General features: G+C 45.2%; 3 protein-coding genes across 9 annotated transcripts in view; 1 reads left to right on the forward strand and 2 right to left on the reverse strand.

Annotated features, from left to right (window-relative positions):
* LOC125139376 (axin-1-like) overlaps positions 1-24 on the reverse strand; it is a 10,468-nt gene extending 10,444 nt beyond the window's left edge. For all 3 annotated transcript variants that reach the window (XM_047803019.1, XM_047803020.1, XM_047803018.1), the window contains exon 1: positions 1-24. This exon is cut by the window's left edge and continues 449 nt beyond it. The gene's annotated coding sequence lies outside the window, so the exon portion shown is untranslated.
* A 2,877-nt stretch (positions 25-2,901) lies between these two features.
* On the reverse strand, positions 2,902-7,692 carry LOC125139378 (G patch domain and ankyrin repeat-containing protein 1-like). 3 transcript variants are annotated; one of them, XM_047803027.1, is made up of 5 exons: positions 7,655-7,692; positions 6,624-6,893; positions 4,355-4,632; positions 4,144-4,265; positions 2,902-3,641 (listed from the first exon to the last, which is right to left on the reverse strand). In XM_047803027.1, exons 2-5 carry the CDS (start codon positions 6,880-6,882, stop codon positions 3,188-3,190), a joined length of 1,113 nt encoding a protein of 370 aa, XP_047658983.1. In that variant the 5' UTR covers positions 6,883-6,893; positions 7,655-7,692; the 3' UTR covers positions 2,902-3,187. The 3 variants fall into 3 exon arrangements, with proteins under 3 accessions (XP_047658983.1, XP_047658981.1, XP_047658982.1); XM_047803025.1 differs by lacking the exon at positions 7,655-7,692 and adding an exon at positions 7,254-7,377; XM_047803026.1 differs by lacking the exon at positions 7,655-7,692 and adding an exon at positions 6,989-7,134.
* A 2,905-nt stretch (positions 7,693-10,597) lies between these two features.
* The window catches only part of LOC113658436 (bifunctional apoptosis regulator), a 5,481-nt gene continuing 1,078 nt past the window's right edge, over positions 10,598-15,000 (forward strand). For 2 of the 3 annotated variants that reach the window (XM_027170849.2, XM_027170851.2), the window contains exons 1-5: positions 10,862-10,993; positions 12,281-12,533; positions 12,613-12,802; positions 14,536-14,705; positions 14,834-14,978. In XM_027170849.2, the coding sequence (XP_027026650.1) occupies positions 10,966-10,993; positions 12,281-12,533; positions 12,613-12,802; positions 14,536-14,705; positions 14,834-14,978 (786 nt within the window). In that variant the 5' untranslated portion in view covers positions 10,862-10,965. Of the gene's footprint in view, positions 10,791-10,861; positions 10,994-12,280; positions 12,534-12,612; positions 12,803-14,535; positions 14,706-14,833; positions 14,979-15,000 lie in introns of those variants that run through there. The other variant, XM_027170850.2, reaches the window with a different exon arrangement.

The following is a 15,000-nucleotide window of genomic DNA, read 5'->3' on the forward strand; positions in this document are numbered from 1 at the left end:
AATATGACCAGCCTTCTGAGCTAATTATAATATAAGGAGGTGTACACCCCCCCCCCCCCCACCCGTAGCTCATCACTGACTACATTACCCATAACCCCGAACACAGACTCGTGCAAAGCTGTAAGAGAAGCTTATAACAGCGTGTACTAACCATTATTATTACTGTTATTATCATACAAATACCATTTTAAACTGATCCAGCTAAACCAGTAAGAATGCTTTAATAAAGAAAGAATTATTTAAATAATGAGTGCAGGGGCGGAGCTTGTGGGGGGATGGAGCTCTTTGTGTGTCTCAAGCAGCTATCCTGAGAACCAAACATTGATATGTAGGCGGAGCTACAAATCCTGCACATCACTGATTGGTCAAATACAATTCTGAAAGAAACAGCACCTGAACACTGGAGTCCAAAATAACCCTGCTAACAAGTCTAAGGTCCGTATGGGGGGTCCATGGGGATAAAGTTCTCGTCCAGCAGCACAGAAAACCCGGAACGTTCCCACGAGTAAATAAATATAAAAGAAGAATAAAACTTTCATTAGATCCCTGAAACTCATCCACTGCTGCTGCTAAACTTTACTCTTAACAAAAGTACTGAGGAGGAAATGATATCACCAAACCACACCCACCACAGGGACGCCTCCCACTTTCATGGGTGAGGCTTGTTTGGAACAATGGAGATGGGATCAGTTTGGGTTCTTATTCTTATAATATGTGTTCAGTTACTTCTACACTGGCCACAAGATTCAGAATGTCAGATGCTGCAATCTGATTGGCTCTCCACAGTGACATCACACTCCACATCACAGTGTCATCACACTCCACATCACACTCCACATCACACTCCACATCACAGTGTCATCACACTCCACATCACACTCCACATCACACTCCACATCACAGTGTCATCACACTCCACATCACACTCCACATCACAGTCATCACACTCCACATCACAGTCATCACACTCCACATCACAGTCATCACACTCCACATCACAGTCATCACACTCCACATCACAGTCATCACACTCCACATCACAGTCATCACACTCCACATCACAGTCATCACACTCCACATCACAGTCATCACACTCCACATCACACTCCACATCACAGTCATCACACTCCACATCACAGTCATCACACTCCACATCACAGTCATCACACTCCACATCACAGTCATCACACTCCACATCACAGTGTCATCACACTCCACATCACACTCCACATCACAGTCATCACACTCCACATCACACTCCACATCACACTCCACATCACAGTCATCACACTCCACATCACACTCCACATCACAGTCATCACACTCCACATCACAGTCATCACACTCCACATCACAGTCATCACACTCCACATCACACTCCACATCACAGTCATCACACTCCACATCACACTCATCACACTCCACATCACACTCCACATCACAGTCATCACACTCCACATCACAGTCATCACACTCCACATCACACTCCACATCACAGTCATCACACTCCACATCACAGTCATCACACTCCACATCACACTCCACATCACACTCCACATCACAGTGTCATCACACTCCACATCACACTCCACACACTCCACATCACACTCTACATCACAGTCATCACACTCCACATCACACTCCACATCAGTCATCACACTCCACATCACACTCCACATCACAGTCATCACACTCCACAGCACACTCCACATCACAGTCATCACACTCCACATCACAGTCATCACACTCCTCATCACACTCCACATGTGTCATCACACTCCACATCACACTCCACATCAGTGTCATCACACTCCACATCACACTCCACATCACACTCCACATCAGTGTCATCACACTCCACATCACACTCCACATCAGTGTCATCACACTCCACATCACACTCCACATCACAGTGTCATCACACTCCACATCACACTCCACATCAGTGTCATCACACTCCACATCACACTCCACATCAGTGTCATCACACTCCACATCACACTCCACATCAGTGTCATCACACTCCACATCAGTGTCATCACACTCCACATCACACTCCACATCAGTGTCATCACACTCCACATCACACTCCACATCAGTGTCATCACACTCCACATCACACTCCACACACTCACTCTACACTCCGGACATTTCAGGGAACAGTTTATGACATTTTCATGGTAACCTTTTTAAGCATTTACACACAGTCAGGTTTTAAGTATTCTTGGTTAATATTTTGAGTTCAGTAATCAGTGTAGCTTCATGTGGATGAGATTGTTCACATTCCTGCTATCGTAGATAAATGTGTGTGTGGAACAGCAGAAGGCAGACTAAGACTCCAGAGACCCACAGAGCAGTCTCTCTCTCACACACACTCCCTGTTCTCACACACACACACACACACACACACACACACACACACACACACACACACACACACACACACACAGCAGAAAGGTCAGGACATGTGCAGCTAAACAGATGCTAATCCTCTCCCTCAAGACTCAGGGATTGAACGACACGACCTTTACTGTGAGAAAGCGTGTGTGTGTGTGTGTGTGTGTGTGGGGTGGTTTGCTGCTGCTGCACTCTCTATAAACACTATGTGACCTGATTATAACGTGTTGTGGATGCTGTGTCTTCCCCATAACTGGGTTATTCTCCACTATAAATAAAAAACATTAGCAAGTTATTTTATCTGAGTTAGCGAGTCACAGTTAAAGGCTAAGCTAAGTTAGCATAGGACTGAGGCGGTGTCAGTGTGTCAGGAGGACATGTCCTCATATGTCCTGACATATCACAGGACATGTTCTCTAGTACTGATGGATAAAAACACATTTAGATTCATCTACAAACTCACTGACTCTGTATCAGTGCCCTAAAATAGACAATACAAGTAAATGAGGTTAAAAACAAAGTAGTTTTTATTTTTATTTCCTTGTGGTTTAATTATTATTGAAGGTTGTATGATTAATTGTGCAGCGTGAGAGTGCCCTAAGTGCCCTCTGGCCACGCCCACTGTCCCTTCACCAGACCGTGTCCCATGCTGAGGGCACTACACTGAGTGGTGTTAGTGTTACTGTGAGAACAGAATTAACATTGTGAGGTAACTTAATAAAACATTATAAATTAAACACTTTGTCCTTTTTCACACCAATAAATAAAAGATGATGCATGAAAATCAGCATCAGAGGTCGATGTTGAACGAGGTGCGGAAATCTCTCTCCCACTGTCTCTGTCTGTCCTCTGTTCTCTTTCTGTCCTTAGCGCTGACCGTCGCCGCTCGATTCCGTCTCTCCTCTCGTCTTTTACGTGCCCTGTCGACAGCCTGCACGTCATTGGCCTTGAAGTGTGTGACCTTTGACCTGGGCTTGGGCCCGAACCCAAGGCCTTTGGTATTGAGTTTGAGCACGGTGCTAACAGGGACGCGGCGTCCCGAGTGTTCTGGTCCCAGGCCGGAGTGAGGGTCCCATCCCAAACGCAGCATCACCTTGTAGCCCACGCTGGAGGGAGCGAGACAGTAGTTAGGGAGTGACGGAGGACGCTTCAGGTTGAACTGGTGCAGCGTGGAAGAGGTGTGTGTGTCTGTGCTGTCTGTGTAACACACCTCACACACCTCGCACCACTGAGTGGGAGCAGAGCTGGGGCATAAACACACATATAGTCATTATTATTCTCACATGTTCAATGTACACTGATGTATACACACACACACACAAACATTTACACACACACAAACATGTATACACACACAAACATGTATACACACACACACACACACACTAACATGTATACACACACAAACATGTACACACACACACACTAACATGTATACACACACAAACATTTACACATACAAACATGTACACACACACACAAACATTTACACACACACAAACATTTATACACACACAAACATGTATACACACACAAAAACATGTATACACACACAAAAACATGTATACACACACACACACAAACATTTATACACACACACAAACATGTACACACACACACAAACATGTACACACACACAAACATGTATACACACACACACAAACATTTATACACACACACACACACACACACAAACACTTATACACACACAAACATTTATACACACACACATCTACACACAGGTACCTTTGTGTTTGGTCAGCAGGAGTGTGTGAAGTGTGGGAGTTGTGTGTGATTCTGAACTGCTGCAGGATGGTGACGACATCATGATGACCAGCAAGACGAGCCAGATCACAAGCATCTCTCCCCTACAGAGAGGGAAAGAGCGAGAGAGTGTTAGGGGGAAGAGAGAGAGAGAGAGAGAGAGTGAGAGAGAGAAAGACACGTCTCCCCTTACCTTTGTGTCAGTGATCAGTGTCCACAGCGCCCCCTTTTGGAGCAGGACTCGGACCGTGTCTGTTCTCCCGGAGAAGGAGGCGCTCATCAGTGCGGTCCAGTTAAACTGGTCTCTGAAGTTCACATCACAGCCTCGTCTCAGGAGCTCCTCCACACCCCGCACGTCGCCCTGCTCTGCACACCGCAGCAGCCTGTAACCCTCAGTATGGCCTGCGGAGGGCGCCGAGCTCGAGTTCCCAACATCACCTCCTCTATTCTTCACCGCTCCTTTTCTATGACCTTTAAGAGACAGAAAGTTAAACGTGCTGCACTTCTGTAACTGTGACCATGTTCACATCAACATCCTGTCAAAGCAAGCAGCCTGACACGACTCTGCTGTTAACGACATAACCCTAAAACATCTTGGATCAAATACAATACAGCTCATCACCTCCTGCTCCGTAATGAACTAAAGCACAAACCCACATGGAACAACTTCAGAGGAAGAAACGTGTTCTGGAAAAGTCCAGATCTAAATCCTGTCTAAAACCCTGTAGAATAAGTGTGGAGGAGATCCGTTTGTCCGTCTGACAGATCAGGAGATTTATGGGCCTTTTTACCCCCGGTCACTTCCTGTGTTTTCTGTGATCCAATAGCTACCCGAGGGTAAAAAGACCAGGTCTAAATGCCCTCCGAAACGTTTTGGAGACGGATATAAACCCGATGGTACAAACCCCTTCAGGAGGTGGTCTGGGATGCGTTACAGATTAAACTGGACAGGTGTAAATGAATGTGGTTGTTCGAGTCACATACGTCAGCGCTAAACTCCTCCCAAACGGAAGTACATGATCTTTCACACAGGTGACCTTTCACCCAGGCGTCTCGTCGGGGCTTAAAACGCGCTGCTGCCGCCAGCGAAAACGCAGCAAACAGTAAACGCTGATTTTTGTAACATAAACGTCGTAACCGGTTTTTACATCTTCTTTTTGATCTCGTTCTGAAAACCACAAACACCAAAGTGTGTGCTGTTACAATTACCCCGGAAATGAGGTAAAATATATTAGCATTTTGGGCGGGAGCAGAAAGATCGGATCGATATCAGATTCACCGAGATGCATTTATGTGGTCTGATGTAAATGTGACAGTTTTAAAGGTGCGGTCTCCGTTGTTTGAAAGCCGATGTCGACATATAAAATCACCAAAACAAACACGCCCCTAACCCAAACGGGTCCCACCCCTGTATCGATAGCTCCGCCCACACATACATACGTAACCCAGGCGACTAACAGAGAGAAACGTGTCTTTATCATAGCTGAAGGGAAGAACAATACGATTGTAGATAAACAAACAAGCAAAAATGCCACACAAGCATAATGATGTAAAGGACAAAGGCATATATTAGTTCTGTGTAACAAAGCAAAACCAACGTTACTCACCTATCGAGAAGGAAAAAAGCGCCTCGGCGTCTTAAGTAAAGTCGGCCACATATTCACAGGTGGGAGTTTCCCGAGTCGATAACTCCTGAGCTAAACGCTGTTACTACACAAAACGCGGTTGTAGCTGCCTCTCTACATTACTACGATAGAAAAGAGGTGTTATTTGTGTAGTAACAGCGTTTAGCTCAGGAGTTATTGACTCGGGAAACTCCAACCTGTGAATATGTGGCCAACTTCCTGCTCCTTCAGTTCTCTCCAGCGCTGGAAAGCTGATCCTATATTAACACGTCCTACTTCTTGTCCTTATCGTAAGTCTTTCTTCTCTTTCTTTCTTTGTTTTTATCCTCCATGTCTATGTTAAAACCGCTTTCTGCTAACGTCACACACGCGCACCGAACACTCTCTCCGCCCATATCGACAAGACACGCCCCTTTCTGCCCATTGGCTACACGTTTGTTTTGTTTTTTGTTTATTATCGGCCCGACTCGGTTTTCTGAAGCGTTTCTCAAAAATTGGAGACCCTGCCTTTAACAAATCAGATATCTATCGGATCAGAGAACACACATGAAGTGACCGGGTGTAAAAAGGCCCTTAGATGTGCTGCTGAGTCTGTAAACACTGAGTTACTGCATCAGTTTTTTTTGGTTTTGTTTTGTTGATTTTTTTTGGGGGGGGGGGGGGTGTTAATACTTTTCTATAAACAATATATTATTACTGTATAATATAAACATATAATATATATTATTACTGTCAGAAAGCACACGAGGGATTAGATGACAGAATCCTGCAGTCAGTGTGACAGTAAAGTCTACAGTGTCATGAGGAACATTTGTGTGTGTTGAGAACATCACTCACTCCATCCTGCTCTCCCTCCTCGGTGTCTCTCCCTCCTCTCCTCCCTCCTCTCCTCCTTCCTCAGTGTCTCTCTCTCCTCCTTAGACTCCTCCTTCCTCGGTGTATCTCTCTCCTCCTTCTTTTCCTCCTTCCACAGACTCTGATAAAAGTCCCTCACTTCCTGTCCACTCAGAGCTGCAGCTGTCTGTCTCTCTGTCTTTCTCTCCATCCATCGTTTCTCCTCCTCTTTTGCTCGGATGAAGAGTCCAGAACGTCTCATGGCTTTAAATTCTGTGACATTAAAACAGAACAAATGACATCCAGGAGTGACAGAATATTAATGACAGTGTGATTAATGTGAAGATTAAACATCAGTAACTTTTCACCTGAACGCTATTATTACTGCTCTGAACTGAATATCTGTCTCTTCTCACTACAAACGCACCGGATTAAACCGGTTTAAACCAGTTTACACCAGTTTACACCAGTTTAAGCCAGTTTACACAGGTCAGCTAGCCGTTAGCTACTTTAGCGAAAAGCGTCCGCACGTTAAACGTTACACGATGTGCTGTTATTTCTCGTTAATAACTGAAGCTGATGTTTTTATAAACACGTTATAAGCACAGATATAACCGGTGTTATGAATGTTACCTGCACTGATACGGTGTAGCTTTTAGTCTCACAACACGCAAACATCACAACCGGACTTCCGGCTCAGACAGGACAACATATTTCATAATAAGAGTCGCAACACAATTACAGTAATGAATTAATATTACATAGAATAAAAGTTTGCCTAATTTTTGAGCTAAAAAGAAAAAAAAGGCTGTTAACAAAGATACGACACTAATGACGTTGAATAAATAACATGCAATAAGAATATTTAAATCTGTTTCTCTCTTCCATGAAGCAAATTATTATAATAATAATTCTATAAAAATACGTATATATTACACACTACTGCTGCTGCATATTGCACTATATTGTTATATCTCACACTTTATGTACATAACTGATCTGTTATATATTCTGTATTCATATTTAATACTCACACTGTATATTGTATCACATCTGTATTGTATAGTATAGTGTTATCTATGTTACATACAGCTTGAACCAAATTCCTTGTGTGTGTCAACATCAACACACTGGGACAATAAATGTGATTCTGATTCTGATACATAGATATATATATATATATACACTAGATGTCGCCATGGTTACGGCAGTACATTGGAACGAATGCGTCAATAGAGCCGCCATCTTGGAACAGGGGACCTCCTCCTCTTAATGCATCAGTGTCAATGTAGGCAAAGAAAGCAAAGAAAACAAATCACCATAAATTGTCATGAATGTGATTTTCTAGGTTTTTTTGGTTCGTCAGACATGTACGTATTATTAAGTCCAGTGAAAATTTACGGTTTTGTTACGAAGATAATCTACTTTTTCCGAAATATAATGCATAGTGCTAATGTGTGTTTATTATAAACTTCACAATCACTACTTACTTTATAGCCTACTGCATGCAACACTGCAATGGTGTGACTACACATGTTCATTTAAACATTTCAATTGTATTGGTTTATTTGTAGTGGTTTATTTAGTGTCCCTGCAACAACACGACCTTACACCGTTTCTTCCTTAGATTTTTGCTCTGCAGTTACAGAGTATGAACCTTTGCGACATGGTGTTGTCTCAACGTATGGAAGGTACAGACAACCAGTAAAATTAAGCTAAAGTGATGGTTTTCTATGCCATCTTAGCTCTCAACAATGTGATCACGAAGACCAAATATGTCCTCAGAGCCTACTTCTGCTTTCACGACTCTGTTTAATAGAGACATTGGGCACTGACGGGCTGCTGAGTTGATGTTAGAGGCCCATCGGATGCAGTGCTCAGCTGACAAAAGTCCTGCATCGTCCATGAATTGGAAGTACAGGCTGAGATAGCAGCGGTACCTGGCTGCTTCCTATGACAAGACCCCTGTTCCAAGATGGTGGCAGTTTTGACGCATGCTTAGAACCCCAAGGCAACATCTGGTGTATATATATCTAGGATTCTGATTCTGATGAGCAGACGCTTATACAATCGCCCACCAGGGGGCAGCACTACATGAAGCAAATTCAAATTCAAATTGAAAGTGTTTATTGTCATACGGACAGACAGAAAGCATGTTTCCCTGCACGATGAAATTCTTACTTTGCTGTCCACACTAAATGTCATACAGTAAAGTAAAAATAAAAATGTGAGAATGAAAAATGAATAAAATAGAATAAAAAAGAGCAATAAAAGAAATAAAGTTCTTAATAAAGGCAATAAGAGGTGCAGTGCCGAATAAGGCAATAAAGTGTGCAGTTCTTGGTGAGGTAGTGCAGTTCTTGGTGAGGTAGTGCAGTTCTTGGTGAGGTAGTGCAGTTCTTAGTGAGGTAGTGCAGTTCTTGGTGAGGTAGTGCAGTTCTTGGTGAGGTAGTGCAGTTCTTGGTGAGGTAGTGCAGTTCTTGGTGAGGTAGTGCAGTTCTTGGTGAGGTAGTGCAGTTCTTGGTGAGGTAGTGCAGTTCTTGGTGAGGTAGTGCAGTTCTGAGAAAATGAATGTGCAAAAAATGTAGTCCAATGTAAACAGTTATGTCCATGTAAACAGTTAAGCAGTTATGTCCATAATTGCAAACTCCTATCAGCTGTTTAGGAGTCTGATGGCAGAGGGGAATAAAGAGTTCTTCAGTCTAGAGGTCCTACATTTCACACTTCTGTACATCCGTCCTGAGGGTAGAAGTGTGAACAATCCGTACTGGGGGTGGGAGGGGTCTTTGAGAACGGAAGCAGCTCTCCTGTGGACTCTGTGGTGGTAGATGCTCTGCAGAGAGGGCAGTGGAGTCCTGATGATCTTCTGCGCAGTCTTCACCACTCTCTGCAGACGTTTGTGGACACCCAGGTATTTAAAATTGCTCACCCTCTCCACTTCAAGCTCCCGGATGAACAGTGGCTGATGCGTTCTTTTCTCCTTTCTCATGTCCACTATCTTTTCCTTCGTCTTGTCCTTGTTGAGGGTGAGGTTGTTGTCTCCGCACCATGACACCAGACTGGCCACATCCCTCCTGTAGGCTGCCTCGTCACCGCCAGTGATGCGTCCTATCACTGCAGTGTCGTCCGCAAAAATCATGGACAGACCTTATGTGACCAATTATAAACCAACTACCATTACCGATAATCTCCCTCTATGTCATTAGTGTTATCTATAATCCACTATCTGTCATTAATGTTATCTATAATCCACTATCTGTCATTAAAGTGACGTGACATACGGGTAAGACTCAGAATTTGTTCTCTGCATTTAACACATCCAAAGTGCACACACACAGCAGTGAGCTCACACACACACACACACACACACAGCAGTGAGCACACACACACACACACACAGCAGTGAGCACACACACACACACAGCAGTGAGCACACACACACACACAGCAGTGAGCACACACACACACACACAGCAGTGAGCTCACACACACACACACACACACACAGCAGTGAGCACACACACACACACACACAGCAGTGAGCACACACACACACACACCAGAGAGCACACACACACACACACAGCAGTGAGCACACACACACACACACACAGCAGAGAGCACACACACACACACACACACACACACAGCAGTGAGCACACACACACACACACAGCAGTGAGCACACACACACACAGCAGTGAACACACACACACACAGCAGTGAGCACACACACACACACAACAGTGAACACACAGCAGTGAACACACACACACACACACACACACACACACACACACACACACACACACACACAGCAGTGAACACACACACACACAGCAGTGAACACACACACACACACACACACACACACACACACACACACACACAGCAGTGAACACACACACACACAGCAGTGAACACACACACACACACACACACACACACACACACACACACACACACACACACACACGCTCGATCTCTAAACCTCTTTCTGTAATTAATTTCCCATCACATCATCCTCAGAGCAGAAACTGTTGTATTTACGGAAGAGAGATCATTTCCTTTCAAAATAAGAGTTCTAAAGCAAAGTCACGTTATTTCACTACAGTAATTCACGTGTTACAAGATGACGCCAAATAGTGAGTATGTGACCTCTCGCTCCCTGTAAGTATACCGTGCAGGAGCACTCCTATTATTATTATTATTATTATTATTATTATTATTATTATTATTATTATTACCACCCTTTGTCCCTTGACATAGTGCACTAGGGTTCATGACACGTCATTAGGACGCTGTACAGTTATAGAGGAAGTGCCGAGTGTGAATAAGCTGCTGAATGTTTAGCGCTGTTGAAGGCAGCACAGGTGTGTCTGTGTTTATGTCTTTAGTTAGCATGAGTTTTTGCTAGCTTAGCTTCATGTTAGCTAATGGCTAATTGTGTTAATGTTTAAAGCGACACTGATTCCACATGTAAAGTGTAAAGGCTGTGGTGTTGAGTTAGCTTAGCTGTGGCTATCTGTGGGTTTATTTCTGTGACACAGTTAGTTAGGTTTGATCTGAAATATTTTAGGGATCTGTAGGTAAAAGCTTCCTGTAAGCTGTGGTAGTCAGTAGCTGTTTGTCTCCAGCTGACTAGCATGAAGCTAACAGGTGTCATAACCTCCACAGTCTCTCCTGTATATCTCACTTATAACTAATTAAACTTGTTATTTTACCTTTTGTACATACAGCTTTCACCTGCTTTTAACTTTCCCCAACTGATGTCATCACCTGTGTAATTAATAATACTGAAACACAACTGTATTTTAACTCATACCATATTATTTGTAGTGCTCACATGTAGAACTCTTATGTAACTCCAGGCTGTGTGGGGTTACCTGTGTGGGTTACCTGTGTGGGTAACCAGTGCGGGTTACCTGTGTGGGGTTACCTGTGTGGGTTACCTGTGTGTGTTACNTGTGTGGGTTACCTGTGTGGGTTACCTGTGCGGGTTACATGTGAGGGTTACCTGTGTGGGTTACCTGTGCGGGTTACTGCTGTGGGGTTACCTGTGTGGGTTACCTGTGTGGGTTACCTGTGCGGGTTACCTGTGTGGGTTACCAGGGGTGGGTTACTGGTGCGGGTTACCTGTGTGTGTTACCTGTGTGGGTTACCTGTGTGGGTTACCTGTGCGGGTTACTGCTGTGGGTTACCTGTGTGGGGTTACCTGTGTGGGGTTACCTGTGTGGGTTACCTGTGTGGGGTTACCTGTGTGGGTTACTGCTGCGGGTTACCTGTGTGTGTTACCTGTGCGGGTTACCTGTGTGTGTTACCTGTGCGGGTTACCTGTGCAGGTTACCTGTGTGTGTTACCTGTGTGTGTTACCTGTGCGGGTTACCTGTGCGGGTTACCTGTGTGGGTTACCTGTGCAGGTTACTGCTGTGGGTTACCTGTGTGGGTTACCTGTGCGGGTTACTGCTGTGGGTTACCTGTGCGGGTTACTGCTGCGGGTTACTGCTGTGGGTTACCTGTGCGGGTTACCTGTGCGGGTTACCTGTGCGGGTTACCTGTGCGGGTTACCTGTGCAGGTTACTGCTGTGGGTTACCGGTACAGGTTACCTGTGCTGGGTACCTGTTCTGTTTTCCCCTGTAACTGTCTGTTTTGTGTGTAGATGTTGAGTGTGAAGTCCCAATGTCTGATCCTGAAATAAGAACACAGTCAGTCTCTGGTGAGAGCAGTGTGTTGGAGTGTGTGTTGTCATGTCACTGTTGTTACGACGTGTTGGTGAACCCGACTACGCTGACATGTGGCCACAGCTTCTGCCGTCACTGCCTCGCCCTGTGGTGGGAGTCGTCACACCGCACGGAGTGTCCTGAGTGCAGAGAGCCATGGCATGGCTTCCCCAAAGTCAACATCCTGCTCAGGTTAGACACACGTTCACCATCACACACTCATCACCTTTATCACTGTCATCATGTTCATATATCAACACACTGTGTGTAGGGATGCTGTAGAGAAGCTTCACGGGGCCGACGTGAGGAGAAGGTGTGAGGAGATCCAGAGTAACGTTAGCATCTCTCGCTCACTGCTGGCATTTCAGCGTTTTGGAGATGAACAATCCAATCAGAGATCTGTATCAGGAAGAGCAGGAAGCTTCTGTTTGGGAGTGTTCCTTACACTCAGCTGCATCATGGTCTGTGTGTGTCTGTCTGTGTGTGTGTCTCTGTGTCTTTCTGTGTGTGTGTCTCTGTGTGTCTCTGTGTCTGTCTGTGTGTCTCTGTGTCTGTCTGTGTATGTCTTTGTATCTGTCTGTGTGTGTCTCTGTGTCTGTCTGTGTGTGTCTCTGTGTCTGTCTGTGTGTGTCTGTCTGTGTGTCTCTGTGTCTGTCTGTGTGTCTCTGTGTCTGTCTGTGTCTCTGTGTCTGTCTGTGTGTCTGTCTGTGTGTCTGTCTGTGTGTCTGTCTGTGTGTCTCTGTGTCTGTCTGTGTGTCTTTGTGTCTGTCTGTGTATGTCTTTGTATCTGTCTGTGTGTGTCTCTGTGTCTGTCTGTGTGTGTCTGTCTGTGTGTCTCTGTGTCTGTCTGTGTCTTTGTGTCTGTCTGTGTCTCTGTGTCTGTCTGTGTCTCTGTGTCTGTCTGTGTGTCTCTGTGTCTGTCTGTGTGTCTCTGTGTCTGTCTGTGTCTCTGTGTCTGTCTGTGTCTCTGTGTCTGTCTGTGTCTCTGTGTCTGTCTGTGTGTCTCTGTGTCTGTCTGTGTGTCTCTGTGTCTGTCTGTGTATGTCTTTGTATCTGTCTGTGTGTGTCTCTGTGTCTGTCTGTGTGTGTTTGTCTGTGTGTCTCTGTCTGTCTGTGTGTGTCTGTCTGTGTGTCTCTGTGTCTGTCTGTGTCTCTGTGTCTGTCTGTGTGTCTCTGTGTCTTTCTGTGTCTGTGTCTGTCTGTGTCTCTGTGTCTGTCTGTGTGTCTCTGTGTCTGTCTGTGTGTTTGTCTGTCTGTGTGTCTCTGTGTCTGTCTGTGTGTCTCTGTGTCTGTCTGTGTGTCTGTGTGTGTGTGTGTCTGTCTGTGTGTCTCTGTGTCTGTCTGTGTGTCTGTGTCTCTGTGTCTGTCTGTGTGTGTCTGTGTGTCTCTGTGTGTGTCTGTGTGTGTCTGTGTGTCTCTGTGTCTGTCTGTGTGTGTCTGTCTGTGTATGTCTTTGTATCTGTCTGTGTGTGTCTCTGTGTCTGTCTGTGTGTGTCTGTGTGTCTCTGTGTCTGTCTGTGTGTCTCTGTGTCTGTCTGTGTGTCTGTCTGTGTGTCTCTGTGTCTGTCTGTGTGTCTCTGTGTCTGTCTGTGTGACTCTGTGTCTGTCTGTGTGTGTGTCTCTGTGTCTCTGTGTGTGTCTCTGTGTCTTTCTGTGTGTGTGTCACTGAGTCTGTCTGTGTGTGTCTCTGTGTCGGTCTGTGTGTGTCTCTGTGTCTGACTGTGTGTGTGTCTGTCTGTGTGTGTCTGTCTCTCTGTGTCTCTCTCTGTGTCTGTGTGTCTGTGTCTGTCTGTGTGTCTGTCTGTCTCTGTGTCTGTCTGTATGTGTGTCTCTGTGTCTTTCTGTGTGTGCGTCTCTGTGTCTGTCTGTGTGTGTGTCTCTGTGTCTTTCTGTGTGTGTGTCACTGAGTCTGTCTGTGTGTGTGTCTCTGTGTGTGTCTCTGTGTGTCTCTGTGTCTGTCTGTGTGTGTCTGTCTGTCTGTCTGTCTGTGTCTCTCTCTCTGTGTCTTTCTGTGTGTCTCTCTGTGTCTGTGGATTTATAGGGCTTCATATGTACAGTTATATGAGGCGGTGCAGTATTTTGGTATGTGTGTCTGTCTGTGTGTGTGTGTGTGTGTATCTGCATTTATTGGGCTTCATATGTACGTGTGTGTGTGTGTGTGTGTGTGTGTGTGTGTGTGTGTGTGTGTGTGTAGGTTATGTTGTTGATGTACCGCTGGTCCAGTGGAGGAATTTACAATGACAACTTGGTCAGTAAGCCAATCAGCAGGTGGACGGTTGATGATGTCACCCTGTGGATGGAGCAGCTTGGGTCCTGGACCAATCAGTACAGAGAAACCTTTTTACAGGAGCAGGTGAACGGCAGGTGAGGAAGAAATCTACTTCTGTTCATCTTCTTTCCCTTTTTCACCTCCTGTTGATTAAGAACTGCTTTATATGTGTGTGTGTGTGTGTGTGTGTGTGTGTGTGTGTGTGTGTGTGTGTGTGTCTCAGGTTGTTGAACCTGTTGGGTGATGATGACTTGCTCAGTGCTCCGTTCCTCATGGAGAACCCTTCACACAGACGTGCCCTCCTGCAGGAGCTCTACAGAGTCCAGAGCTTCGGAGTCAAACCCCCACGTGACCTGTGGGAGTACAAGGTGTCTTTACACCTTGTCTTTA

The sequence above is a fragment of the Tachysurus fulvidraco genome, chromosome 18, assembly GCF_022655615.1.
Source record: "Tachysurus fulvidraco isolate hzauxx_2018 chromosome 18, HZAU_PFXX_2.0, whole genome shotgun sequence".
NCBI classification, from domain to species: domain Eukaryota; kingdom Metazoa; phylum Chordata; class Actinopteri; order Siluriformes; family Bagridae; genus Tachysurus; species Tachysurus fulvidraco.